We start from the raw sequence: 26,775 nt of genomic DNA on the forward strand, positions 1-26,775 counted from the left end.
CATTAAGGAGTTAAGCACTGATTTCACTTTACATGGAGGAATTTCCTCTTTATACACACAATATATGTGTTTTAACCACCAATCTGCTAGACAAACGCCCTGACTGCTTATCATACTCCCTGTGGTAAACAGTACAATAGCTCAGTCTTGATAACCCAACTGGACACTCTGACTTATGGAGGAATGGACCTCATGAGCATTGCCATAAACAAGCTCAGTGAGGCAAAGTCATCCAAAATATCACATAACTGACAACAATGGCAGCCTTCAGGTCTGCAGATAAGGTTAGCAAAGTATGGTTGGTGGAGTATTTAGTTTTCCCGACAACTAACGCACATACTAAAACACAAACTCACTCTAACACCCATTCAACTTACACTAACTCTCTCTAACGGTGTCATAAGTGCGACTCAAATCTTCTCTTTCTTTCCCTCTGTCTTACTTCTCGTGGAACCCTGTCTTTGATGCAGCTAGCCCTCTGTGTGTGAGCAGCGGTGCTCCTATGGTGGGGTCGCGTAATGCACGTTACCTGAACCCCCTGGTTACCGTGAGCCCTCCACACCTGTCTTATCATACTCCTGCAGATAAAGAGTTTTTTGGAACAAAATGAAATGAAGCCAGCTTTTTCTCAATGCTAACCTATTTTATTGAATACAGCACTAGATTTTAGTTTAGCTTAGTTTTTTTTTCATTTATTAGAAGAAATGGGCACAGCTTTGGCAGGAGTGGCCGATGTTGCCATTAAATCATCCCCTTCATCCTTCTGCGGCATTTTAAAAAACTTTGCTAGTTTACTTTATTGAGAATCCAGGCAATCAGGAAGGCTCTGGTGAGTAGATGATTTCGGTTTATCTTCATGAGGATTTTTGATTGACAAGTAGTCAGAATATTCATAGATTGTTAAAACAGCCTAATAAAAAAAATGGCGTTTATGAGAGTGTTGTAAATACTACACGTTACAACAACCAAATATTGTGTTGTGTTTTTTGTTTTGCTGAAACATGAATAATTTGTTTTGGTCGAAAGACAAAACATACACAATGTGTGTATACACTGCAGTGTAGACCAGCTGTTTCCAGTGCAGTGTGCTGATTAAACATAGGTACAAGCAACATGGACCTTTGTATAGTTCTTGTATATAGCATATGCTATGCAAATATATCTGTTGGGAAGGCTATGGGTTAATCCATGGCAATTTATGGATTTTCATATATGCCACTGTGCCCCATGATATGCCTTTTGACCCCCTATGTGCCACTCTGCCTCCAGAAATGCCTTATACCCCTATATGCCACTCTGGCATTTAGAGGGTTAAAAGGCAAATTATGGGGTAGAGTGGCATATAGGGAGGTTTAAGGCATTTCAGGAGGCAGAGTGGCATATAGAGGGTTAAAAAGGCATTTCTGGAGGCAGAGCGGCATTAAGGGGGTTAAAAGGCATTTCACAGAGCACTCTGCCTCCAGAAATGCCTTATGCCCCCATTTAACACTCCCTTCCCCCGCCCCCCCCAACTTACCGGAGCTTCTGAGTCTCCTGTCATGTAGCCAGGGCAGCGTGTAGAGCTCTACGCGATTCGCGTAGACAACTTACGCTGCAGCCGGAAGGAGGTGCAGCTAGCAGAAGGGGTTGTCTGCGTCCAATTTACCGCACCGATCGACGCAGATAACCCCCGCTGCTAGCCGCACCTCCTCCCGGCAGCAGTGGAAGTTGTGTGCGCGAATCGCATAGAGCAGGTCCCCTGCAGCTCTGCGGGGGATCTGGATCTTAGTTGTCTCATAGTCAGACCTATTTGAGGTCTGATTATAAGACGACACCGATTATAAGACCTTGTCTTATAATCGAGCAAATACGGTATATATTATATATATATAAAAGTAAAATGTGTTATTACCCTTTTTACAGAATTTGATGATGTTGAACTTTGCCCATCAGCGTCATAGTTATCTGCATTGATTATGTCCAATTCCGTGTATTCTTGTATCCTCTCTTCTATCTTAATTTTACCTTTAAAAAAAGTAAGCATTACAGAATAATATTGTTATGCTTAAATTAAACATCCTGAGGATATTCCCTATACAACTTGTCCTTTTAATCCTGTCATTTGTCTAGATATCTAGATTTTCTTCTTTCTTACCATATATTAGTTTTGTTTTGTGCTCACTTGTGTACAGGGTCGGAAATAATAAAAATTAAAAATAAAATCAATTGGGCAACCTATCTATGTGCAGATGGGAGACTAAAGAATTATTACTGAAAGAATGGGCCTTGTTATCATTTAGCATATACTGTTTCTTTAATGTAACCATATGATTATAAGAAGCTGATATAAGGCCTACAAAATGAAACCTAAACAAATGTAGTATATCGAGACAAAGGGCTCAGGTTTATTTTGTGAGATTTATGTTTTTCTTCATGTGCTTGAGCAACGAAGTAAGCAGGAAAGTAGCAAATTAATAGCAATTTCTCAAATACAAAATTAGATTCCAAACCCAGGACTAATGGTACCCCGGTATAGCTAAGGATATATATATATATAATAAACCAAGTACACAATCACATACACAAGACTGCAATAACAGAATGGTTTATATACTGTGTATATACCATGAATACTTGCTTTTTTTCTTCGTATGCACAGACAATATCCAATCAACACCATGACGGGAAGCATGGTTGAGATGCGAGCCAAACCAGAATGATTACTCTTCTGTACTGTGTAAAGTAATCCAAATAATATAATTAATGAAGCATCGCAAATTACAGAAATCGTACACAGTAGTTATGTTAATAATAATAAATGTCTTGCTTTGGATCTATTGAGCACTCAGTATGTAAATGCACCAAAACATTTTAATTATAGTATACCTCCCAAATCCTCCTGTCCTTCTTCATCTCCTTGCTACCCCTGTCTTCTAGGAGCCCAGAATGCTTTCTGGCTGATTAGTTGATACATTGTATTGGGGCAACTTGAAAAAGTTATGTATACTTTTAGGATCCCCTCTCTTCTTATGATGGATTTATGCAGAATAAGGCCAGGATTAAGACTAAGTGGGGACATGGGCGTAGGAACCGGGGGGGACGGGGGGACAGATCCCCCCCAGTAACTCATGAGGGGGGACCGATAATGAAGAAATCCCCCCCAGGGCCGTAGGAACCCCCCCAATAGAAACATCGCAAATGCGGCCCGCGAGACCTCGAGCCCTGCTACAACAAGAGCCCTGCTACTTACCTGTGGGAGGGTCTTCTGTACTGCACAGAGGAAGCAGAACCCAGCAGAGTTCACGTGACATCACATCACACCCTGCTTCCTCAGTGCAGTACCAGAGAACGCAGAGGGAGGCCGCGCCCCCTGCTGAAGTCTGTGAGCGGTATCGAGGAGCTGCAGTGCAGGTAAGGAGGTGGGGAGGGTGTTTGAATCAGTATGCGTGATTGAGGGAATGAATCTGTGAATGAATGAGTATATGAATAAATGTGTGTGTGTGATAGCATGGATGTGTTGGAACCTAGGCATGATAGGGCTGTGATTGCTGTTAGTAATCACACTCCTATCATGCCAAGTCAGCCAGTACATGCTGAAACCTAGCTAGCTTCCCCCTTGTGTATTGATGCTGCCAGCAATATGGGGTCTGCACATCACTTACAGCCACCCTGTACCAGCATGTACTGACTACCTGGGTATGACAGGAGTGTGATTGCTGTTAGGAATCACACTTCTATCATGCCAGGTCATATTGCTATTTTTTTTGTCCAATTGTGGTTTGTTACCTACTTTATTAAAAATGTGAGTTTTTATTATTATTTTTAAAGGTGGGGGGTCATTTTCAGTTTTGGCTAAGTGAACCATGAATGTTTTGGTCCAGAATTTTCATTTTTGTGCATCCCTAGAATAAATTTGTAGTCACAAAACTTTGTAGGCCCAGAAATCAGTGAGAGGAAAAGTAAAGGTTTTGTGTCATTTACTTTATTTTAATCTGCATATTTTATTAAAGGCCATATTTTCTCACAGTGAAAAATGAGTGCGGCCCGCGCACGTATACAATTCTGAAGAAGTGGCCCACTGCAGAAAAAACTTGGACACCCTTGGGGTAGACAGTGAGAAGAGGGGTAGGGAGAGGATAGCTAGTGAGAAGGGGGGTAGGGAGAGGGTAGCTAGTGAGAAAGGAGGGTAGGGAGAGGGTAGCTGGTGAGAAGGGGGGTAGGGAGAGTGTAGCTAGTGTGAAGGGGGCGGTAGGGAGAGGGTAGCTAGTGAGAACAGGGCGATAGGGAGAGGGTAGCTAGTGAGAAGGGAGGGTAGGGAGAGGGTAGCTAGTGAGAAGGGGTAGGGAGAGGGAAGATAGTAAGAAAGTGTGAGAGGGGGGAGAGGGGGTAGATAGTGTGAGAAGGGAGGGTAAGGAGGGGGTAGATAGTAAGAAAGTGTGAGAGGGGGGAGAGGGGGTAGATAGTGTGAGAAGGGGAGAGGGGGTAGATTGTGTGAGAGATGGGGAGAAACTGGGGATCTGATGGGGAAAAATGCTGTCCCCCCCAGATTTTTAGGGGTTCCTACGCCCATGAGTGGGGAGTCTTAATTACGTACAACGTGAATATAAAGTGGTTAAGGGAATAAACACAAAGCAACAATCAATCAGAAATGTGCCCCAATAAAACAGATGGGGACATGAGATTAGCAGAGCCAGGACAAATGTGAACAGAGTATGAGTATGAGCAGAATATAATTAAAAAAAGTTCACAATGTGTTCACATAAAAGCACAATTTTGATTTAATCCATCTGATAAATAGCTATTTTTCAATTTCTGGATTGGATATAGAATCTGGTTTGTGTATAGTAACAATATAAAATGGCTTTGTAAGTTAAATAGCCTAAATAAAATAGATCATTTTTTCAAAATCCCTCACTCAATTATTCTAAGAAAATGGGGAGTATTATTTAAATACAAAAATGAATAACGCTCTATGAATATTATTCCCCCCCACACAGTTTTTTTTGTGCCCGTTTAAATTGTGTGCATATGAAGGTTGTTTGCATTACTAGCACACCAAGGAATCCTATCACATCTCTAACTATGATTCTTTATTTTTGTGTGTATTCAGAAAAAGTCACAATGTACTTTATCATCCAAAAATGATATAATGCTTATATACTTATGGTGAATTCCTTAAGCTTTAAGGTTAATGCTCATACTTACCAGTCTGGCACACATTTAATGTTGTACCATTTCCTTGTCCTCTTTGAAGAATAGGTATGTCGAAATTGATTACGCAGACATACATGCCCTCATCTCTCTTTGTAGCAGAGTTAATATGTATCTCTGCTTTGTCCTTAGTTACGATGTAATCACGTTTGTTATGACTTCTAGGACTAATGGTGACATTGTCTTTCTCTTCCCATAAAACAGATGCTAAAGTTGTTTCGTTATTTCTTTCTGCAGATATAATATTATATAATTTCCAGGACACTCTGATCTGCCTGACAGGGGGAAGAGCATTCCAGCTGCATGTTATGATAGCTCTCTCGCCTTCCTTTACCTCTAAACGCGTTGGGGACTGAGTGATGTTTAGAGTGTTACAGAGATATGCTATAAAAAAAGAGAAAATTCATACTTAGGTTGATAAACAAGGCACTACCATGCAGTTTTGAAAAGTATTCTCAAAACAATGGTAAGAATAAAAAAAGAGGGTAAGAGAGTGAGTATGTATGTATGTTAGAGTGAGAGTATGTGTGTAAGTGTATGTGTGTATTAATGTGTCTATATGCATTTGTGTGTTAGCATGAGCATGTGTGTGTATTAGTATGAGTATATGTTCGGGTGTTAGCATAAATGTTGTTGTGTAAGTGTGTGTGAACATGTATGTGTAAGCAGGGCCGGCCCTAATATGGAGCAGAGTGGGGCAATTGCCCCAGGCGGCACTTTTGAAGAGGCGGCCCTTTGCTGCCCCAAGCGCCTTTTTTTTTTTTTTATGCGGAGGAGAGAGGGGGGCGCCGAGTGGTTTTTAGCTTACCCGCTCTGCTTCCCTCTCTCTCCTCTGCGAGCCCTCTAGCTCGGTCTCGGTGCCGGCTTGTTATGCTGAGCGCCGGAAAATAACGTCATTTCCGGCGCTCAGCAGTAAAGCAGCACGCACCGCGGCAGAGCAAAGAGACTCGCCGCAGGACTGCTGAAAGGTAAGTGCAAAGGGGGGGGGGATAGGGTAGGGTAATAGAGAGGGAGGGAGAGGAAGGGTAGATATATGGCGTCGGCGGGGGGGGGCCTTATAAACTTTTAAAGGCGGCATTATGTCTTGGGCCGGCCCTGTGTGTAAGTGTCTGTTGACAGCATGAATATGTGTATGTAAACGTGTGTGTTAGCATGAATGTGTATGAATGAGTGGCACTTGTCTCTATACGTAACAATGCTAAAAAAATAGACTTTGCCCCAATATGATAAGTCTACTTTGAAAATCTAACAGCTGAAATCTTCTCAAACACAGACTAGTTTTTAATGGGATTTAATGGGATTTTCGCTTATACGGTCAGATGCCAAATTGTTGTCATTGAGCGTTATGCACACTGACGTTTTGCTGCTACAAAACACAAGAGTCTGACCTGTGTGTTTGCTGGTGGGTTAACGATCTCCTAATAGGGGACAGTGAAAGCACATAAGGCAATCATTTCAAATTGACAACTATGTTAGCACATTATAAGACATACTGGTACAAAAGAATTAGAGGGCCCTTACAGTTTATTACTAAGGAAGGCTGTCGACCAAACATAATGTGTAGTTAAATCTGTGGGGTGATTTTCAATAACAGAAGCCCTTAATAATAAACTCCTGGTTTAGTGAATAAAACCCAATTTCAACTGTTGGCACAAAAAATACACAGACCTGAATATACTTATTGTTTGCCATATACAACTATTTCATGTTGGACATGATTATGGAGACTGAATCGCTTGCCATGTGACGCAGGATCATAAAGCAAATTGTGATGGTATAGTAATTTTAAATCAATACTGTGGGAAAATTATATAAAATTATATTATTTTAATATATTTTTTATGTCATGTGGTCTAAATAACATTAACTGTGGTTTCTGTAGTCTTACCATAGAACAGAGAAGGGTCAGACATGCTATGAGGCTTGGAAAATAAACTGTGGTTATGGTCATAACCAACTCTCTGTAACAATGACCTAGATCACAAAAATCCTCAATTAAAAGGTCTCAATAAGAATAAAGGTAATTATTATTTTCAATAATAACATTTATATAGCTATAAAATAATACCAACTGGTGTTATAATGCTGTACGCGAGCAGCCAGAGATAAAGCTGCAGGAGCAGTGAGAGGTAAGCCGGGGTATATGTATTTGTGTTTGTGTGTATGGATGGGTGTGAGCATGGATGTGTACTTGTGTGTATGAGCATGGATGTGTACTTGCGTCTGTGTGTGAGCATGGATGTGTAACTGTGTGTGTGAGCATGGGTGTGTTAGTGGGGTGAGACGGAGTGTGTGTTTATGTGTGTAAGTATGAATAAGTGTGTGTAATATGTGTAAGTGTGTTTAAATATGTTGTATGTTGGAAGGGGGCAAAGAAGGCACAGACCAGTTGTGTGGGCAATGATGGCACAGACAAGCTGTTGAAGTTGGTGGGGCCCGGGGCAATTTTTGCACCAGGGTCCCGTGGTTTGTAGTTATACCCCTTTACTGCACCTTAGGTCGGGATCATAATTTCAAACAAGGACCTAACCTGATGTAATTGTGAAGACCTGCAATAAGCTATATAAATGTATAACTCACCTTGACAAATCACATGAAGTCCAATAAGTAAGACGGAGCGTTTTCTTGTCATATTTACTGGATGCTGGGTGCAGGAAACATACAGAGGTATACTTCTCACTCCCTTCAAACACTTCCTCTTCTTGTTCGTCATCATGCAATTAGAGCGCTGTGACATTAATGGGAAGTAGATGTAGCACAATTGCCATCAGCGAATATAAGAACTGGCCTATGGGCAACCTTCTAGTATGGATGTTCATAGCTGCGGAAAACATTTAATGAGAAATCAAAAAAAACAGATCACAATTTGTAGTCTATAATATTTCACTGTTGGAGAATCATAGTCTAAATATTAGCAGAGGCTTAGCTGTAATGTTAGAAAATGAATAATGGGAATACTAAGTGGATAAAGATGTACTAGCTGTCCGACATGGTTGTGCTAGTTGTGGCTACAGACGTAAATTATGAGGTCTCTATTTGTGAGACTTTTTGCATCATATATTATCTATATATTCCTTACATTCATGGGTAATAACTGTTTCAATTGCAGCTGGTAAAGAAAAGAAGAAGAATGTTATGTCTAAGCATCCAATGTTAATCAGTAAGGTAACTTGTTTGTAACTGCGGATTTTAGTAGTCCTCCCCGGCTTTCTGTGACATGACAGCCACCTAAAAATGTGTTGTGGGCACAAAAACAACAGGCAATTTCTGATGCCAAAAACAGACTGAACAACAACAAAAAGTAGCTGATAAATGTATTAATGGTAATGACGGATGAAGAATAGACAAGTATTTGGTCAGAATGTAGTATGCAGTGGTGGAACTACTGGGGTCGCGACTGCAACCGGGCCCTGGAGTTCTGCCAGTCAGGGGGGCCCAAGGGCTGCCGAGCGGTCATTTTCAGCAATAGCTCGGTGCCCTTCTGTCTCCGCCGCCTGCCTCAGCGCTGCTCCGACTGCGGTGGTGGGAGCGTGAGGCATCTGTCTCGGGTGCCGGCGCTTCACGCTGAGCATGTCAGCAGTTCCCTCTCCCAGAATCTTCTTGCTTTTCCCTCCATCTCTAACATGTGCCACAGAGATCAGTATTACTTTTCATCCCATCACCTCAATTTACACTGATCCTGAGCACATCAAGGTCTTAAAAATGATTCTCCTGCTATTAGCCGGTGTTTCTGGGTGCCTTCAAGCACAGGATTTTCCGGTATTCCATCGTCAGCAGTCTGTCTTCTCTCTCTCTTGCTTGCTTTACTGGCTGAGTGATAGGGTGACTTGTTGGTTTCTTATGATTTATAGGCTACCGTGGGCCACAATTCATAATCTACACATTCCATACCTCATCCAGCTACAGGGGCTGAATGGGATCATTTGCAGTCACAATGGGCTCAGTCTATTAATCCATAAAGGAATAGTTTAGTGTCGTGTAGAGCCTTCACAAAAAGTTTTTCAAGGATTGCATTTTCAAGGAGGACAGCACGAAAATTGAAAGGGCACACAGCTATCATATGCATTGAACTAAATATGACGGCTGGAGGGTCCCTTTCATCGGTGTAAACAATGATTAAACATACATTGTTTGTGATTCAATTCCAAACTCAGTCACAGATTCTGCCGTACATCTGCAAAAAAATCACCATTAGAAATCATTAGAAATAATTTTTATATTACCCACCACTAGAGGGCGATGTGGCTCTTTTAATGAATGTATACATTTAGGGGGCTAGCAGAAGCAATTATTAAACACGAACCAAGTCGTCCTTTATGCGGCTTTGTCTAAAGTCTGTAGTACAGCAGACATTTTCCGTGTATATATAGAGGCGAAAGGTGATCATTGGTAACCTCATTTGCATACGCGTACCAAAAATCCCCTGTGGATCGTCTGGTGAATGTAGATGAGATGTTTAATAATGCTTCTGCTACCCCTTTAATTTTAAGTGGAGGAGTTTTACATCTCCTTTACCCCCACCATAACTTTTCTAACCTCACAAATTGTACTTGTGACAATGATTTTTTTTTCTTTGAAAACACGGAAAAATAACCCAGTGTTTGAAAAGTATGAAATCATGAACTCCGGTATTGGGTCCTCCACAAGATCTTTAAACTTAAAATCTAGAAACATCTAGAGATGCAACAAAGAACAAGGCGCCTTCATTCATACCTGGTGGTCGTGTGAAAAAGATACTTGAAACATGGAAAAAAACTTTTTTATTATTATTTCAGAAATGTTGAATACAATATTATTTCCACAATCATAAAAGGGCCCTTCTGATTGTGTCCATTGGCATTCTTTCTCCTAATAATTGAATCATTTTTTCTGGCAGTTACCTGAAACTCCCACCGCGGGGAAAAGAACAGAGGCCCTGATACTCAGCAGACTGATGAACAGGCGGCCATGCCCGACGACCTCCATCACCTCCGTAACAAATACATCTGTGAGGATCTCGATAATAGATCCCCTCGCTCTAACCTAAGAGCAAGTGACAGCTCTTGGAAATGTCTCCCCTATTCTTTACAGAACTCTCCCACCTACTATGCAGGCACCAAAACCGCTGCTAGAATTCCTAAGGGACAGGGGAGTAAAGTATAGATGGGGCTATCCCTTAAAGCTCACAGTCATGAAAGGAGGGAAATAACTCTCAATGAGATGCCCAGCAGATATACCGGACTTCTTGCCCCATCTACAGATTTCTGCCACGGCAGCTGTAAAAGAGCACATGAGAGCCCAGCAGAGGAAGATCAGGCAGCACGAACCCAGGTGATTCAGCCCCTACAGACAGAGATTGTTTTTATGTTTGTTTTAACTTTGAGTTTTCAGCACGTTTTTGTACAAGACGAACGGCAGGCCAAACCTGTTTCGCATGTTCTCCAGTTTTAAAGGTACCGGAGCCCTTAACTTTGTTAAAGAATACCTGTCAGTCTCCTGCCTTCTAAATGGAACCTGTGCTTGCAATTTGACTTTTTCGGCTTTGAAAACTCTTAGGCTAGGTTTCCACTTGGGTTTTTGTCCGGCGTTTTTTTCTTGATGAAAAACGCCAGGAAAACTGCCAAGAAAACTGCCACTGCATTTACCTGCGTTTTGGCGTTTTTTCTGCAGTTTTTTCTGGCGTTTTAGCCTTTCTGTGGAAATTGCTTTTTTTGACCTTAGGCAGTTTTTCCAGCCTTTACAAGTTAGAAGTTTCACCCAGCTAAAAGGGATTAGGATAAATGGCAAGTATCTGCCCTCTCCTGATGTCATTTACTTGGTAGACCCTTTTGTCTCTTTTCTGTGGTTTGTAAGGCAGGCTTTATTTCGAATGTCTGCTCCTCTGGGAAGATTGGCCCCAAATGATGGTGCAAATTGTTTGCTGTTGCTTTTGGCACGCAGGATCCGGTCGCGTATGTTTGTTTGTAATGGCATGTTTGTTCCAAATGGTGTAAAATTCAATATGAACCAGTCCGGGACTTTGTTTTGTGTGAAACTGTTTGTTTTCAGCCTATTTCTCGTAGGACACACAGATACTGGGTCCATCCTCTGCATTGTAACTGTGGAAAAAACGCCATAAAAAACGCCAAGACAATAAACCCACATGGCTTTTTCAGGCTAGGTTTCCACTTGGTTTTTTTTAGCTAAAAACGCCTATAAAAACGCCAATAGCGCCACCTGGCGTTTTTTTGTGAAAAACGCATGCAGCCAGATGTTAGCTGTAATTCAATAGGAAATCGCAAAATGCCATTTCCACCTGGCGTTTTTCTGTTTGGCGTTTTTTTAGTCCTCTTTGGCGTTTTTCTGCTTTTTTGGGCTCTGTGGCAGTTTTTCAAAACTGCAGCATGTTGACACTCTGGCGTTTTTTGCAAGAAATCTTGGCTTTTTTTCTCCAATAGAAGTCTATGGGAGAGAAAAAACGCCATGAAAAAGCCATGTGGGTTTATTGCCTTGGCGTTTTTTATGGCGTTTTTTCCACAGTTACAATGCAGAGGATGGACCCAGTATCTGTGTGTCCTACGAGAAATAGGCTGAAAACAAACAGTTTCACACAAAACAAAGTCCTGGACTGGTTCATATTGAATTTTACACCATTTGGAACAAACATGCCATTACAAACAAACATACGCGACCGGATCCTGCGTGCCAAAAGCAACAGCAAACAATTTGCACCATCATTTGGGGCCAATCTTCCCAGAGGAGCAGACATTCGAAATAAAGCATGCCTTACAAACCACAGAAAAGAGACAAAAGGGTCTACCAAGTAAATGACATCAGGAGAGGGCAGATACTTGCCATTTATCCCAATCCCTTTTAGCTGGGTGAAACTTCTAACTTGTAAAGGCTGGAAAAACTGCCTAAGGTCAAAAAAAGCAATTTCCACAGAAAGGCTAAAACGCCAGAAAAAACTGCAGAAAAAACGCCAGAACGCAGGTAAATGCAGCGGCCGTTTTCTTGGCAGTTTTCCTGGCGTTTTTCATCAAGAAAAAAACGCCGGACAAAAACCCAAGTGGAAACCTAGCCTCATGGCGTTTTTTCTCTCCCATAGACTTCTATTGGAGAAAAAAGCCAAGATTTCTTGCAAAAAACGCGTCAACATGCTGCAGTTTTGAAAAACTGCCACAGAGCCCAAAAAAGCAGAAAAACGCCAAAGAGGACTGAAAAAACGCCAGACAGAAAAACGCCAAGTGGAAATTGCATTTTGCGATTTCCTATTGAATTACAGCTAACATCTGGCTGCATGCGTTTTTCACAAAAAAACGCCAGGTGGCGCTATTGGCGTTTTTATAGGCGTTTTTAGCAAAAAAAAACCCAATGGAAACCAAGCCTTTGTCTTCCTTACATTTCTCTTCTCTACACCTTTTAAGAGATCAGTCTGATTTGCTAATGGATAATGAAATTACATAAGTGAGTAAGAAAGAATAATGTTTGGAACATTAAACTTCTCTTTAAACTTAAATTGTAAATGCCGCTCACCGGCATTTTTTTTTTTTTCTTTGATGCGGAGGAGAGAGGGGGGCGCCTAGCAACCGCTCGGCGGTTAGGGGAGGGATAGGGGAGGGAGAGGGGGGTAGAAAGTGAAAGGGGAGGGAGAGGGGGTAGATATAAGTAAAGAGTGTGCATTAATGTGTGGATGAGTTGTCTGAATGAGGGAGAGCATGAGTTAATGTGTGGATGAATTGTCTGAATGAGGGAGACAATGAGTTAATGTGTGGATGAATTGTCTGAATGAGGGAGAGCATGAGTTAATGTGTGGATGAATTGTCTGAATGAGGGAGAGCATGAGTTAATGTGTGGATGCATTGAGAGCATGAGTTAATGTGTGGATGAATTGTCTGAATGAGGGAGACAATGAGTTAATGTGTGGATGAATTGTCTGAATGAGGGAGAGCATGAGTTAATGGGTGGCTGAATTTGTCTGAATGAGGGAGAGCATGAGTTAATGTGTGGATGCATTGAGAGCATATATATATATGTGGGCAGCAGGGGCTAGTAAATGGGTTTTAGATATTTGGACAGGGGCGCAATTTCAGTGCTTGCCATAGGCGCTATTTTCAGTAGATACGCCTCTGGTTGTCAGACACAAACTGGGTGAAAACTGCGTAAAAAGATTAAAGGTCAGCAAGGTGTAACATCCACAAAGCGGTAATTTTTTGATATCCGACACATTTTTACATCTAACATTAATATGACCGCTATGTACATTTAATTATGTATAACTTATTACATGGGATTGTAAAATATGTGACAATACTTTCCATTTAAATAACGACATAAAAAACATTTTGTCTGTTGTAGTTTAGACCACAGAACAAACGCTCCATCTCTGAAAACCGTAAATTGTTTCCTTTTTAACCTAGCCATACAGCCCTGCTCACCCACAGGTAGAAGCCGCATTATCTACAACCTAATATATTTTTGACGAACATTTTGACCATTTCCTTCATTTACAGTCTGCACATAAAATGACTAATAACTAATTGTATTTAATTTCTTTTGCAACCAGCTCTCATCCAATTGTTATTTTATGCAACTTATTTACATTTTTATTTTTTTCTGTAACGCTTATTATTGTGAATTACTCATTCTCCGGTTGACATCGTGATTAGATTTATTTATATAGCGCCAGCAGATTCTGTAACGCTGTTACAACAAAGTCAGTAACGTAATTTAAAGTCACACACAATAACAAACTGGTACAAAAGGAGACGAGCTTGCAATCTAGTCGGTGGCAAGTGAAACAGTAGGTCAGGACTGATTGCTCTGGGTTGGGTTGATCGGGTCAAGGATGTCAGAAACAGCACTTACCCCACGACATACAGTAACCACCCCAGGTAAAGAACACTAGTCACATAACAGTTTGTGCATGGAGCCACCACCGGTTATGACATAACTATTCACCGGCTTACAGCGAGACTAAAAAAGGACAATTGTTGAAAGCAGGCAAAGCTAATATGCCCACATGGCTCATACATAGACTAGACAAACGTTCCACTCGGCTCTGACTCATGTTCTGGTTTTCTAGATGTCCTACTGTTGGTCAAACAACAAATTATGTGAACTTTCTCATAAAGTTAATTTGTTATTTCAAGTTTTTCAGTTCAAGGGAAGACTCAATTAAATATTACTTTATTATATCCAGGACACACAAAACATCATGTTAGTAAATTATCACCAGCAAAATGCTCTGTTGCATATTTTATTTTTTTTATTTACCATTTTATATCAATCCAAAACGGTTGCACAATCCCATGAGTTGGTTTTTACACCATGGTCTACACCACTTTTGTTTTTATTGTTTCACAGAAATATGTGTCGTTTTCCTCCGTACACGTTATCAAACCAAAACCGGAACACAGTTTAAGCACTGATTTGTCTTTACATGGAGGAATTTCCTCTTTATACACACAATATATGTGTTTTAACCACCAATCTGCTAGACAAACGCCCTGACTGCTTATCATACTCCCTGTGGTAAACAGTACAATAGCTCAGTCTTGATAACCCAACTGGACACTCTGACTTATGGAGGAATGGACCTCATGAGCATTGCCATAAACAAGCTCAGTGAGGCAAAGTCATCCAAAATATCACATGACTGACAACAATGGCAGCCTTCAGGTCTGCAGAAAAATAGGGATGAGCCTAAGGTTAGCGCAGTATGGTTGGTGGAGTATTTAGTTTCCCTGACAACTAAAGCACATACTAAAACACAAACTCACTCTAACACCCATTCAGCTTACACTAACTCTCTCTAACTGCGTCATAAGTGCGACTCAAATAGCCCTTCTTCTCTTTCTTTCCCTCTGTCTTACTTCTCATGGAACCCTGTCTTTAATGCGAGCAGCGGTGCTACTATGGTGGGGTCACATAATGCACGTTACCTGAACCTCCTGGTTACCGTGAGCCTTCCACACCTGTCTTAACATGCTCCTGCATAGTTTTATGGAACAAAATGAAATGAAGCCAGTTTTTTCTCAATGCTAACCTATATTACTGAATACAGCACTAGTATTCAGCCTTTTGTGGCACTTTATAAAAAAATTTGCTAGTTTACTTTATTGAGAATCCAGGCAATCAGGAAGACTCTGGTGAGTAGATGCTTTCGGTTTATCTTCATGAGGATTTTTGATTGACAAGTAGTCAGTAGATTCATAGAGTGTTGAGACAGCCTAATAAAAAAAAATGGCGTTTATGAGAGTGTTGTAAATACTACACGTTACAACAACAAAATTTGTGTTGTGGGTTTTTTTTGGGCTGAAACATGAATAATTTGTTTTGGTCGAAAGACAAAACGTACACAATGTGTGTATACACTGCAGTGTAGACCAGCTGTTTCCAGTGCAGTGTGCTGATTAAACATAGGTACAAGCAACAGTTCTTGTTAATTTTGGGAGTTTGATTAGAAAAAAGCGGTACATAAGGAATATTGTGGGTTTCAGGATATTCCCAAAATATTTCTGTTTTTATTCTATGCAAATATATCTGTTGGGAAGGCTATGGGTTAATCCATGGCAATTTATGGAGTGTTATTTAAACTCATAACTCTCAGACCACCTACAAGCTTCCATCATGAGTTGTCTCTAGTTCAGTCTATTCAACGGGACTTCACGCTAAATCTTGTGAAAGCTGTAAAGTGATTTCAGGGTAACTCATTGTGGTTTAAGGTTGGCGCCTCCAAGGAAGGTGGCGTTGGCCAAATTAAAGCCAATCTAATAATTTATTCTGGAGCCAATCGATGTTACTACATTCATACCTGGGCTAAGCTTTTCTGAGCTCTCCTTCTTCTGAACGAGTGACTGCATGGAGGAGCAGGGCCACCCAACGGCCTTTAGTGAAGGGTGGGATTGGGTGGGGATCAGGGAAGTGTGGGCAGGGAGTAGGCGGAATATATGTAGAGAGGGCATGGCCACACATCGCTCCCCTGAATGCTTCATCTGCATACCTGGGAAATTCTGGGCTCCGGCTACCCGGAGCCTTCCCTTGCGGGACGCGGCCAGGACTGCACCCTGACGTCAGCGGGTGGTCCTGTGACGTTGGTGGGAGTTCCCACTGATGTCAGTAGGCGGTCCCCCTGACGTTAATGGGAGTTCCCGCTGACGGCATCAGGAAACACCCCCATTTAAAATGAAAAATGGGCGGGGAGCAGGGCGCGTCAAGACCCTGCTCCCGCGACCCGGAGGATTCGGGTCTTGACGCGCAAGGTATGTTTATCTGGAGTGTTACGAGTATGAACACATTACACCTTATAAATTAATGCAGAAACTCCTGCACAATGTCAATATAACAGCAATACTTGATATATATATATATATATATATATATGTATAAAAGTAAAATATGTTATTACCCATTTCACAGAATTTGATGATGTTGAACTTTGCCCATCAGCGTCATAGTTATCGGCATTGATTATGTCCAATTCCGTGTATTCTTGTATCCTCTCTTCTATCTTCATTTTACCTTTCAAAATAAGTAAGCATTACAGAATAATAATATTATGTTTAATATATGCTTAATATTCCCTATACAACTGGTCCTTTTAAAGCTGTCATTTGTCAAGAAATCTACCGTGAAGTCAATTTTCTTCTTTCTTACCATATATTAGTTTTGTTTTGTGCCGGAAATAATAAAAATAAAAAAGAAAATCAATTGGGTAACGTGTGTATCTATGTGCAGATGGGAGACTTATAGTAATAAAGCATTATTACTGAAAGAATGGGCCCCTGTTATCATTTAGCATATCCTGTTTCTGTAATGTAACAACCATATGATTATTAGAAATGAGGTATCTGCTAATATAAGGCTTACAAAATGAAAACCTAAACAAATGTAGTATATCGAGACAAAGGGCTCAGGTTTATTTTGTGAGATTTATGTTTTTCTTCATGTGCTTGAGCAACGAAGTGAGCAGGAAAGTAGCAAATTAATAGCAATTTCTCAAATACAAAATTAGATTCCAAACCCAGGACTAATGGTACCCCGGTATAGCTAAGGATATATATATATATAATAAACCAAGTACACAATCACATACACAAGACTGCAATAACAGAATGGTTTATATACTGTGTATATACCATGAATACTTGCTTTTTTTCTTCGAATGCACAGACAATATCCAATCAACACCATGACGGGAAGCATGGTTGAGATGCCAGCCAAACCAGAATGATTACTCTTCTGTACTGTGTAAAGTAATCCAAATAATATAATTAATGAAGCATTGCAAATTACAGAAATCGCACGCAGTGAGTTATGTTAATAACTGTGTATCTCGAAATGTCTTGCTTTGGATCTATTGAGCACTCAGTATGTAAATGCACCAAAACATTTTAATTATAGTATACCTCCCAAATCCTCCTGTCCTTCTTCATCTCCTTGCTACCCCTGTCTTCCAGGAGCCCAGGATGTTTTCTAGGTGATTAGTTCATTTAATTGGGGCAACTTCAAAAAAGTAATGTATACTTTTAGGATCCCCTCTCTTCTTATGATGGATTTATGCAGAATAAGGCCAGGATTAAGACTAAATTGGGAGTCTTAATTGCGTACAACGTGAATATAAAGTGGTTAAGGGAATAAACACAAAGCGATAATCAATCAGAAATGTGCCCCGATAAAACAGATGGGGACCTGAGATTAGCAGAGCCAGGACAAATGTGAACAGAGTATGAGTATGAGCAGAATATAATTAAAAAAAGTTCACAATGTGTCATAAAAGCACAATTTTGATTTAATCCATCTGATAAATAGCTATTTTTCAATTTCTGGATTGGATATAGAATCTGGTTTGTGTATAGTAACAATATAAAATGGATTTGTAAATTAAATTGCCTAAATAAAATAGATCATTTTTTCAAAATCCCTCACTCAATTATTCTATGAAAATGGGGAGTATTATTTAAAAACAAAAATGAACCCGCTCTATGAATATTATTCCCCCCAACACAGTTTTTTTTTGTGCCCGTTTAAATTGTGTGCATATGAAGGTTGTTTGCATTACTAGCACACCAAGGAATCCTATCACATCTCTAACTATGATTCTTTATTTTTGTGTGTATTCAGAAAAAGTCATAATGTACTTTATCATCCAAAAATGATATAATGCTTATATACTTATGGTGAATTAGCTTTAAGATTAATGCTCATACTTACCAGTCTGGCACACATTTAATATTGTACCATTTCCTCGTCCTCTTTGAAGAATAGGTATTTCGATATTGATTTCGCAGACATACATGCCCTCATCTCTCTCTGTAGTAGAGTTAATATGTATCTCTGCTTTGTCCTTAGTTATGATGTAATCATGTTTGTTAGGACTAATGGTGACATTGTCTTTCTCTTCCCATAAAACAGATGCTAAAGTTGTTTCGTTATTTCTTTCTGCAGATATAATATTATATAATTTCCACTTCACTCTGATCTGTATGACAGGGGGAAGAGCATTCCAGCTGCATGTTATGATAGCCCTCTCTCCTTCCTTTACCTCTAAACGCGTTGGGGACTGAGTGACGTTTAGAGTGTTACAGAGATATGCTATAAAAAAAGAGAAAATTCATACTTAGGTTGATAAACAAGGCACTACCATGCAGTTTTGAAAAGTTTGTTTCACTATTCTCAAAACAGTGGTAAGATTTTAAAAAATAGCAATTAGCAACAGAGTGGACAAGTATAAAGAGGTGAGTCCATGTGTTTGTGTGTGTGTGTGTGGGGTGGGGCAATTGTGAAGAATTTTGGTCCGGAGAGGCAGGTATGTAGTGGGGAACATAATGTGAGGTTGTGAGACACAGCAGTAAAAGCAAGGAGCCAGAAAGAAAGCTGTGGCTATGGGTGAACTAAGGAGGGTGAAAAGGAATGAAGGAAGGAGTTGGTGAGAGGGTAAGAGCGTGAGTATGTATGCAGGCCCGGACTGGGACAAAAAATAGGCCCGGGCATTTAAGACTGAGCAGCCCATTTTTATTTATTTATTGTTAAAGCCCACCCTTCATGTACCATCTTTGCATTTCCCCAAATCACTTAAACATTCATGATAGACACAAACACTTACTCATCCACACAAATCATTAACATATTCATTAATACAGTCTCACAAATCATTCAAGCAATTCATCCACACATGAATTCATTAATTCTCATACGCATTCACACAATTTATCCACACATTTACTCATTCATTCTCGTACACATTCACACTACCCCCTCTCCCCATCTACCCCTCCCCTTCTTATCTGCCCCTTCTCACTATGTACCCCCTTCCCCACTTCTCAATATGTACCCCCTCTCACTATCTATCCCCCTCTCTCCCCTCTGCCCCTTCTCACTGCACCCCCTTCCCTCACCCTACTTACCTTGTTGCCGGAGTAAGCAGCAACTGCGACTGGGCCCGCCACTCTAGGGGGCCGGGCAGCCCCCACCAGGGCCGGCCTTAGGAGTGTGCGGCCGCACAGGGTTTAAATTAAAACATCAGGGTTTTTTTGTTGTTTTTTTTAAACTTTATTTAACATCCACCATGTTAAAGAAAGTTAAAAAAAAACTTTATTTAACATGGAGGATGTTAAATAAAGTAAAAAGAAAACAAACAACCCCCCCCCGATGTTTTAATTTAGTTGCTGCGGGCTTAAGGGGCAGGTGCCCCTTATGCCCTTCGTTAATGCAGCCGTAGAGGCCACATAGGCCCAGTCAGTCCGGTCCTGACTGGGCCTATTTTAAGGTAGGGGCCTGGAGCTGCATCTGTGGGGTGATTTTCAATAAAAGAAGCCCTTAATAATAAACCATGGTTTAGTGAATAAAACCCAATTTCAAGCCATGTACTGTAGGCACAAAAAATACGCAGACCTGAATATACTTATTATTTACCATATACTACTATTTCATGTTGGACATGATTATGGAGACTGAACCGCTTGCCATGTGACACAGGATCATAAAGCAAATTGTGATGGTATAGTAATTTTAAATCAATACTGTGGGAAAATTATATAAAATTATATTATTTTAATATATTTTTAATGTCATATGGTCTAAATAACATTAACTGTGGTTTCTGTAGTCTTACCATAGAACAGAGAAGGGTCAGACATGCTATGAGGCTTGGAAAATAAACTGTGGTTATGGTCATAACCAACTTTCTGTAACAATGACCTAGATCACAAAAATCCTCCATTAACAGGTCTCAATAAGAATAAACTTAATTATTATTATTTTCAATAATAACATTTATATAGCTATAAAATAATACCAACTGGTGTTATAATGCTGTACGCGAGCAGCCAGAGATAAAGCTGCAGGAGCAGTGAGAGGTAAGCCGGGGTATATGTATTTGTGTTTGTATGTATGTATGGGTGTGAGCATGGATGCGTAGTTGTGTGTATGAGCATGGATGTGTACTTGTGTCTGTGTGTGAGCATGGATGTGTAATTGTGTGTGTAAGCATGGATGTGTTAGTGGGGTGAGACGGAGTGTGTGTTTATGTGTGTAAGTATGAATAAGTGTGTGTAATTTGTGTAAGTGTGTTTAAATATGCTGTGTGTTGGAAGGGGGCAAAGAAGGCACAAAGAAGGCACAGACCAGTTGTGTGGGCAATGATGGCACAGACAAGCTGTTGAAGTTGGTGGGGGCCGGGGCAATTTTTGCACCAGGGCCCCGTGGTTTCTAGTTATGCCCCTGTACTGCACCTTTAGGTCGGGATCATAATTTCAACCAAGGACCTGAGCTGATGTAATTGTGAAGACCTGCAATAAGCTATATAAATGTATAACTCACCTTGACAAATCACATGAAGTCCAATAAGTAAGACGGAGCGTTTTCTTGTCATAGTTACTGGATGTTCATGGTTGAATCAGTGCCTGCAGGAAACATACACAGAGGTATACTTCTCACTCCATTCAAACACTTCCTCTTCTTGTTCGTCATCATGCAATTAGAGCGCTGTGACATTAAAGGGCAGTGGATGTAGCACAATTGCCATCGGTGAAAATAAGAACTGGCCTATGGGCAACCTTCTAGTATGGATGTTCATAGCTGCATATAACATTTAATGAGAAATTTAAAAAAAAAACAAAAAACGATTACATTTTGTAGTCTATAATATTTCACTGTTGGGGAATCATAGTCTAAATATTAGCAGAGGCTTAGCTGTAATGTTAGAAAATTAAAGTAAAATAATGGGAATACTAAGTGGATCAAGATGTGCTAGCTGTCCGACATGGTTGTGCTAGTTGTGGCTACAGACAGGTGCTATTCCAGAAATTATGTTATAATATATTTTAATAGATAACAAAGCATAGCCTGACTTATTATCCAGCCGTGTGATACATGTATTTGATTGGATCAAATGATGCAACATCTCTATCACAGTTCCAAATGATTTTAGATATTTAACCAGTTTAGGGGCTTTTGCATTAATCCAAAGTGTAGCTTTTTAGGGGGTTATGCCTGTAAGAGACTCAAATCCCTCTTTAGGAGCTTAGAAGGTTTGTTGTGTAAGACTTCCAAAATGTTCTACTGTTCATTTCAAATGTTGTTATTGTTACGCTTTGATTTATACAGCGCCATCATATTCCGCAGAGATGTACAGCGAGGATGTGTTAAATATAAATACTGGTGGTCAGCTGGTAAGTTACCGAGACATTGGTTCTGTCAGCGCTCCGTCTTGTTTCCAATGTGCTACATACAGAAACACCAACAAACACTGCCACAATTGTGCTATTTTTGTGATCCTTCCTATCAACATTGCGTTGTTTAGCACTTTTGTGCTGAATTATTGAGAAAACGCTGTGTGGTTAAAGGTGTAAATGTCGAAGCATTTCCATTGGCGTAAAACCCTTTTTCCCTTTTAAAATAGAAACTGTTATTTTTGCACATTGCATACGTATATTGTAAGTAAGGTACCTCGATTTGCTTCCTAATTAGGTTGTTCTTACTTGGAGCAGTGGAGACATAATATTTTGCAGGTGGGTGTTCCCTAATCCTCTAAAATCCAGGGTTCGCTACAGCGGCAGTACTAACCAGACATGTGGCACATGAAGCCAGCATTTTGTTATTTTTGCAACAATGCATGGCTGGAGTAGGGCCGTTTGAAGTCACTTGTGGCATAAATATTAACTTAACGGCGTCATACCTTGTGCCACATGTGATGTCATCGGTATAGTATTTCGATCTCCAAGAGGCTTCCATGTCCCGAGAACTAGCTTCTCAAATAGCAAAGGATCATGGGTGGATGAGTACTCGCATGAAGTATAGAAGTAAATTATGAGGTCTCTATTTGTGCAGCAGATATTACCGATATATTCCTTACAATCATAGGCAATAACTGTTTCAATTGCAGCTGGTAAAGAAAAGAAGAAGAATGTTATGTCCAAGTATCCAATGTTAATCAGTAAGGTAACTTGTTTGTAACTGCGGATTTTAGTAGTCCTCCCCGGCTTTCTGTGACATGACAACCACCTAAAAATGTGTTGTGGGCACAAAAACAACAGGCAATTTCTGATGCCAAAAACAGACTCAACAACAACAAAGAGTAGCTGATAAATGTATTAATGGTAATGACGGATGAAGAATAGACAAGTATTTGGTCAGAATGTAGTATACTTGGTGAATAAAGCTTCGGTGTATAAAAATCTTTTGTATTTAGATGTCTCGCCAAAGTTAGTCATCAGTTCCCTTTCCCAGAATCTTCTTGCACATCATTATCTTAAAAATGGTTCTCCTGCTATTAGCCGGTGTTTCTGGGTGCCTTCAGGGGTTTTCCGGTATTCCGTCGTCAGCAGTCTGTCTTTTCTCTCTCATGCTTACTGGCTGAGTGATAGGGTGACTTGTTGGTTTCTTATGATTTATAGGCTACCGTGGGCCACAAGTCATAAGCTACACATTCCATACCTTATCCAGCTACAGGGGGTGAATGGGATCATTTGCAAGTCACAATGGGCTCAGTCTATTAATCCATAAAGGAATAGTTTAGTGTCGTGTAGAGCCTTCACAAAAAGTTTTTCAAGCATTGCATTTTCAAGGAGGACAGCACGAAAATTGAAAGGGCACACAGCTATCATATGCATTGAAGTAAATGGGAATGGCTGGAGGGTCCCTTTAATCGGTGGAAACAATGATTAAACATACATTGTTTGTGATTCAATTCCTTATGTAAACTCAGTCACAGATTCTGCTGTACATCTGCTAAACAAATCACCATTAGAAATCATTAAAAAACTTCTACTAAATCATTGAATGGGCTGCTGTCACGCTGCTTTTTATATTATCCACCACTAGAGGGCGATGTGGCTCTTTTAATGAATATATACATTTAGGGGGCTAGCAGAAGCAATTATTTAACACGAACCAAATCGTCCTTTATGCGGCTTTGTCTGAAGTCTGTAGTACAGCAGACATTTTCCATGTATATAGAGGCGAAAGGTGATCATTTCGTCTGGTGAATGTAGATGAGTGTTTAATAATGCTTCTGCTACCCCCTTAATTTTAAGTGGAAGGGTTTTACATCACCTTTACCCACCATAACTTTTTTTAACCTCACAAATTGCACTTGTGACAATGATTTTTTTTCTTTGAAAACACGGAATATGGAAATGGATCCGGCCCTCCTGCAGGCCTTTTGGCCAGGGAGGGAAGGAAGACAAGGCATATGCTGCTTATTGTCTTTCTGTTCCAATGAATGGTTGTAATCAGTGGCGTATATATATATATATATATATATATATATATATATATATTGCCAACCCCTCCTCCGCACAACAGTCAGGGCCCACTATAGCCCATGCTGGCCCCCGTGGGCATCATTCAGCTCCACTGTGGCCCACACAGTTTTAGATAACTGATCACCTTTTTTTCCACCTTTAACGGCAGTAGCTGTTGTTTTAACATTTAATGGAACTAAGTGTCCTAGCCCAAACCCTGAGAAATAGTAGCTCCAGAACAAACGTTACAGTAGGCAGTATGCATTTTGCTAGCGTTCTCCAAGATTTGACGATCAGACTTCCAGATAGTGAAGTGTTATTCATCACCCCAGAGAATATATTTCTACTGCTGCAGAGCCTAGGGGTAGTAGCTTTACAACACTTTTAGTATAGATTTTTTAAAAAAAATTATTTTCATTAATAATTATTGTGTTTTATGTATTGATATAAAAAGAAGGCTCTACTTCTTCTGAGCAAAATGATTAATTTGTGCAAGTTCATCAAATATGGAAAAGGGGAATCTAGGTTAATTGACACAATCCATGCACAATACAGAAATTGCGCTATCCCCAGGAAGTTTTTTGTCAGTTTCCCTAAAATACCAGTTTGTTTCCTAAAATATCATAGCGAATGATGGAGCTTTCACCACAAAATCATAACAGGAGGTTATTGGGCTATGTCTGCACCTTCTTCAAGGCCTGTTTTTTTTTGCATTAAACATACATGCGATGGACATGAAGCCGTCCCGAATCTGAATCTTTACGTTAGGAAGATGGGCGGAATGGTCCTTATCTGTTGTCAGATTCTGTGTTTTCTATGCACTAATGGTCAATCATTGCCTGTGCACATATCACATTTCCGAGGATCTGTCCCTTTTTCTCTTTTTTTAACTTCTAATGTCCATCATAGTGTTCTACAGCCATGAAAATAACAATACTATCAATATAAATGAGCTTGTGAATTTTATAAATAAAATACTTTATTGTCACAAAAAAAGCTTTTTGTTAAAGTCCAGCTTCTTGTCTCCTCATCTAAAGAGGTGTTCCTGTTTGGTCAGTTGAAATGTATAGAAATATTGTATGTGGGTTCTCGTGGGCAGCGCAGGTTTTGTTTTTGCTGTAAAAACTTTTAAGTAGTTATCGCAGCTTTTTAATGTGGCTTCCTGTTACAGGAAGCATAGAGCTTTAGGTTTGTCACATTTATAATGTCTTCTCTGCTGTTAAGGGACGTGGTGGGAACTTTTCAGGGCTCTCTACCCGAAATTCTATTTCTTACGAGGGAGTTAGGAACGGGACTAGTGCCAAAGTGTTTTCTGTGGGAGGGAAAGTGTGTGGGGAACAGAAGAGCCTTGGCAGGGACTGACATAGCTGAACAATGGACCATTGGCCAGAGAAAAAAGAAACTAAGCTGGAGAATCAGAGCCAAACCCATAGCGTTCCCAGATATGGCTAACTTTATGTTTTCTAACTTTTTCTAGTGCTCCAGGTGAGCTAACATTGTAGAACCTCATGGTTGATCCCACCGCTAGCTTAGTGCTATAGGCAAAAATGCCTAGTTTGCCTGTATGGTAAGAGAAGCCATGCATGGAATTCTGTTGAAGAAGTGTTTGTTCAGTTAAAGGGTAATGGATAAATAGTCACATTTTAAACAGCAGTCAGGAAATCTCAACTATTTGGAACACTGAAAGCCTAAAAAATAGACGATAAGGTATTCCCCTTTTATGGAAAATTATCTGAGACCTTAATATCCTTTAAAACCATGGCTTAATGAGAATTATGGGGGTACAAATTCACTAATGACTAATGACCTATTTGTACCACCGCATTAAACTTCAATCATGTGCTCTAATATGGTAGTTGGAAGATCTTGTAAGTAGAAGGAAACATCATAGAGTAGCGTTGAAAGGCTTTCTCTTTGTTCATTGCCATGCCTAGCAATTTATATTAAACATGCAGCATTTGAGGACCTGAAATATAACATAAAAAATAACTTTTCCATCTTACGAAAAACATGTATAGACCAGAAACCAAAGTTGGAAAGTCTAGGCTTGTTGTCGTTGTTGCCTTCCCAGTACATAGTACTGGGCATCAAAGAAGGGCCCTCGGAAACATTTTATTTTAACACTAGTATGTATGCTTCCAGATTCTATGCATGTGCATTGAGCCATCTGAGGTTCACTGATTCATTTACCTAACAACCACTTTCCACACGATTGACTTTATGCCATTATTTTAATTACCAATGTTTAAGAATACGCATAAAAAATATAAAACATGTTTTTGCATAAAAGAAAGCAGATATTAAAAAAGTATCAGAATTTTGTATATATATCTTGAGGATTTCTTTTCCTTATGATTAGGTTGCGTTTCACCCATTAAGAGGGGCTCTCTCAGAGGTAAGTAAATTAAATTTAAATCAAGTTCTGCCATGAAAAGAAATGTAATATATTTCCAACATAATAACATAACAGAATATGTTAAAACTGTTTTCTAAGGTGCATTAGTTGAAACAGATTGAACAAACCTCTATTGAATTTGAATATGCAGTATGCAGGGTTGACTTGGCTGATCTTGGAACAGAATCTTAACAGAGGTCTCTTGCCTCACAGCATATGCTTTACGTTTCTCTTTATGTTCTAACTTAAGTGAGGTTTTCACATCCTTTCTTACCCGTGTCCGTGACGAATTTGACTGGGCATTGACCTAAGCCTGACTCAGGGCCGCTCTCCTACCATGCCCCGCCATTTACCTCCATGATCATCCAATAGCTTTTTTATTTGTCAAATGTAGCACAGGGCAGACGAATACAATGAATTAAAAAAAATCACAAAAAATGAAACAGAATGGAGATCAGCAATGTTGGCTTAATAAATTCATTAGGA

General features: G+C 40.0%; 1 protein-coding gene across 1 annotated transcript; it reads right to left on the bottom strand.

Annotated features, from left to right (window-relative positions):
• Positions 1-796: 796 nt before the first annotated feature.
• Positions 797-7,903, bottom strand: LOC128475991 (uncharacterized). Its single transcript, XM_053457969.1, has 5 exons — positions 7,771-7,903; positions 5,185-5,574; positions 2,605-2,712; positions 1,892-2,004; positions 797-910 (listed from the first exon to the last, which is right to left on the bottom strand). Exons 1-5 carry the CDS (start codon positions 7,901-7,903, stop codon positions 797-799), a joined length of 858 nt encoding a protein of 285 aa, XP_053313944.1.
• Positions 7,904-26,775: the final 18,872 nt, after the last annotated feature.

Source organism: Spea bombifrons, chromosome 1 (assembly GCF_027358695.1).
Source record: "Spea bombifrons isolate aSpeBom1 chromosome 1, aSpeBom1.2.pri, whole genome shotgun sequence".
NCBI lineage: Eukaryota > Metazoa > Chordata > Amphibia > Anura > Pelobatidae > Spea > Spea bombifrons.

Coding starts and splice junctions, on each gene's coding strand:
- LOC128475991 (XM_053457969.1), bottom strand. CDS start 7,903: ATGACGAACAAGAAGAGGAAGTGTTTGAAGGGAGTGAGAAGTATACCT. Junction 5,575..7,770: donor ACTTCATGTGATTTGTCAAG/GTGAGTTATACA, acceptor CTTTTTTTATAG/CATATCTCTGTAACACTCTA. Junction 2,005..2,604: donor AAAAAAAGCAAGTATTCATG/GTATATACACAG, acceptor CTTTTTTTAAAG/GTAAAATTAAGATAGAAGAG.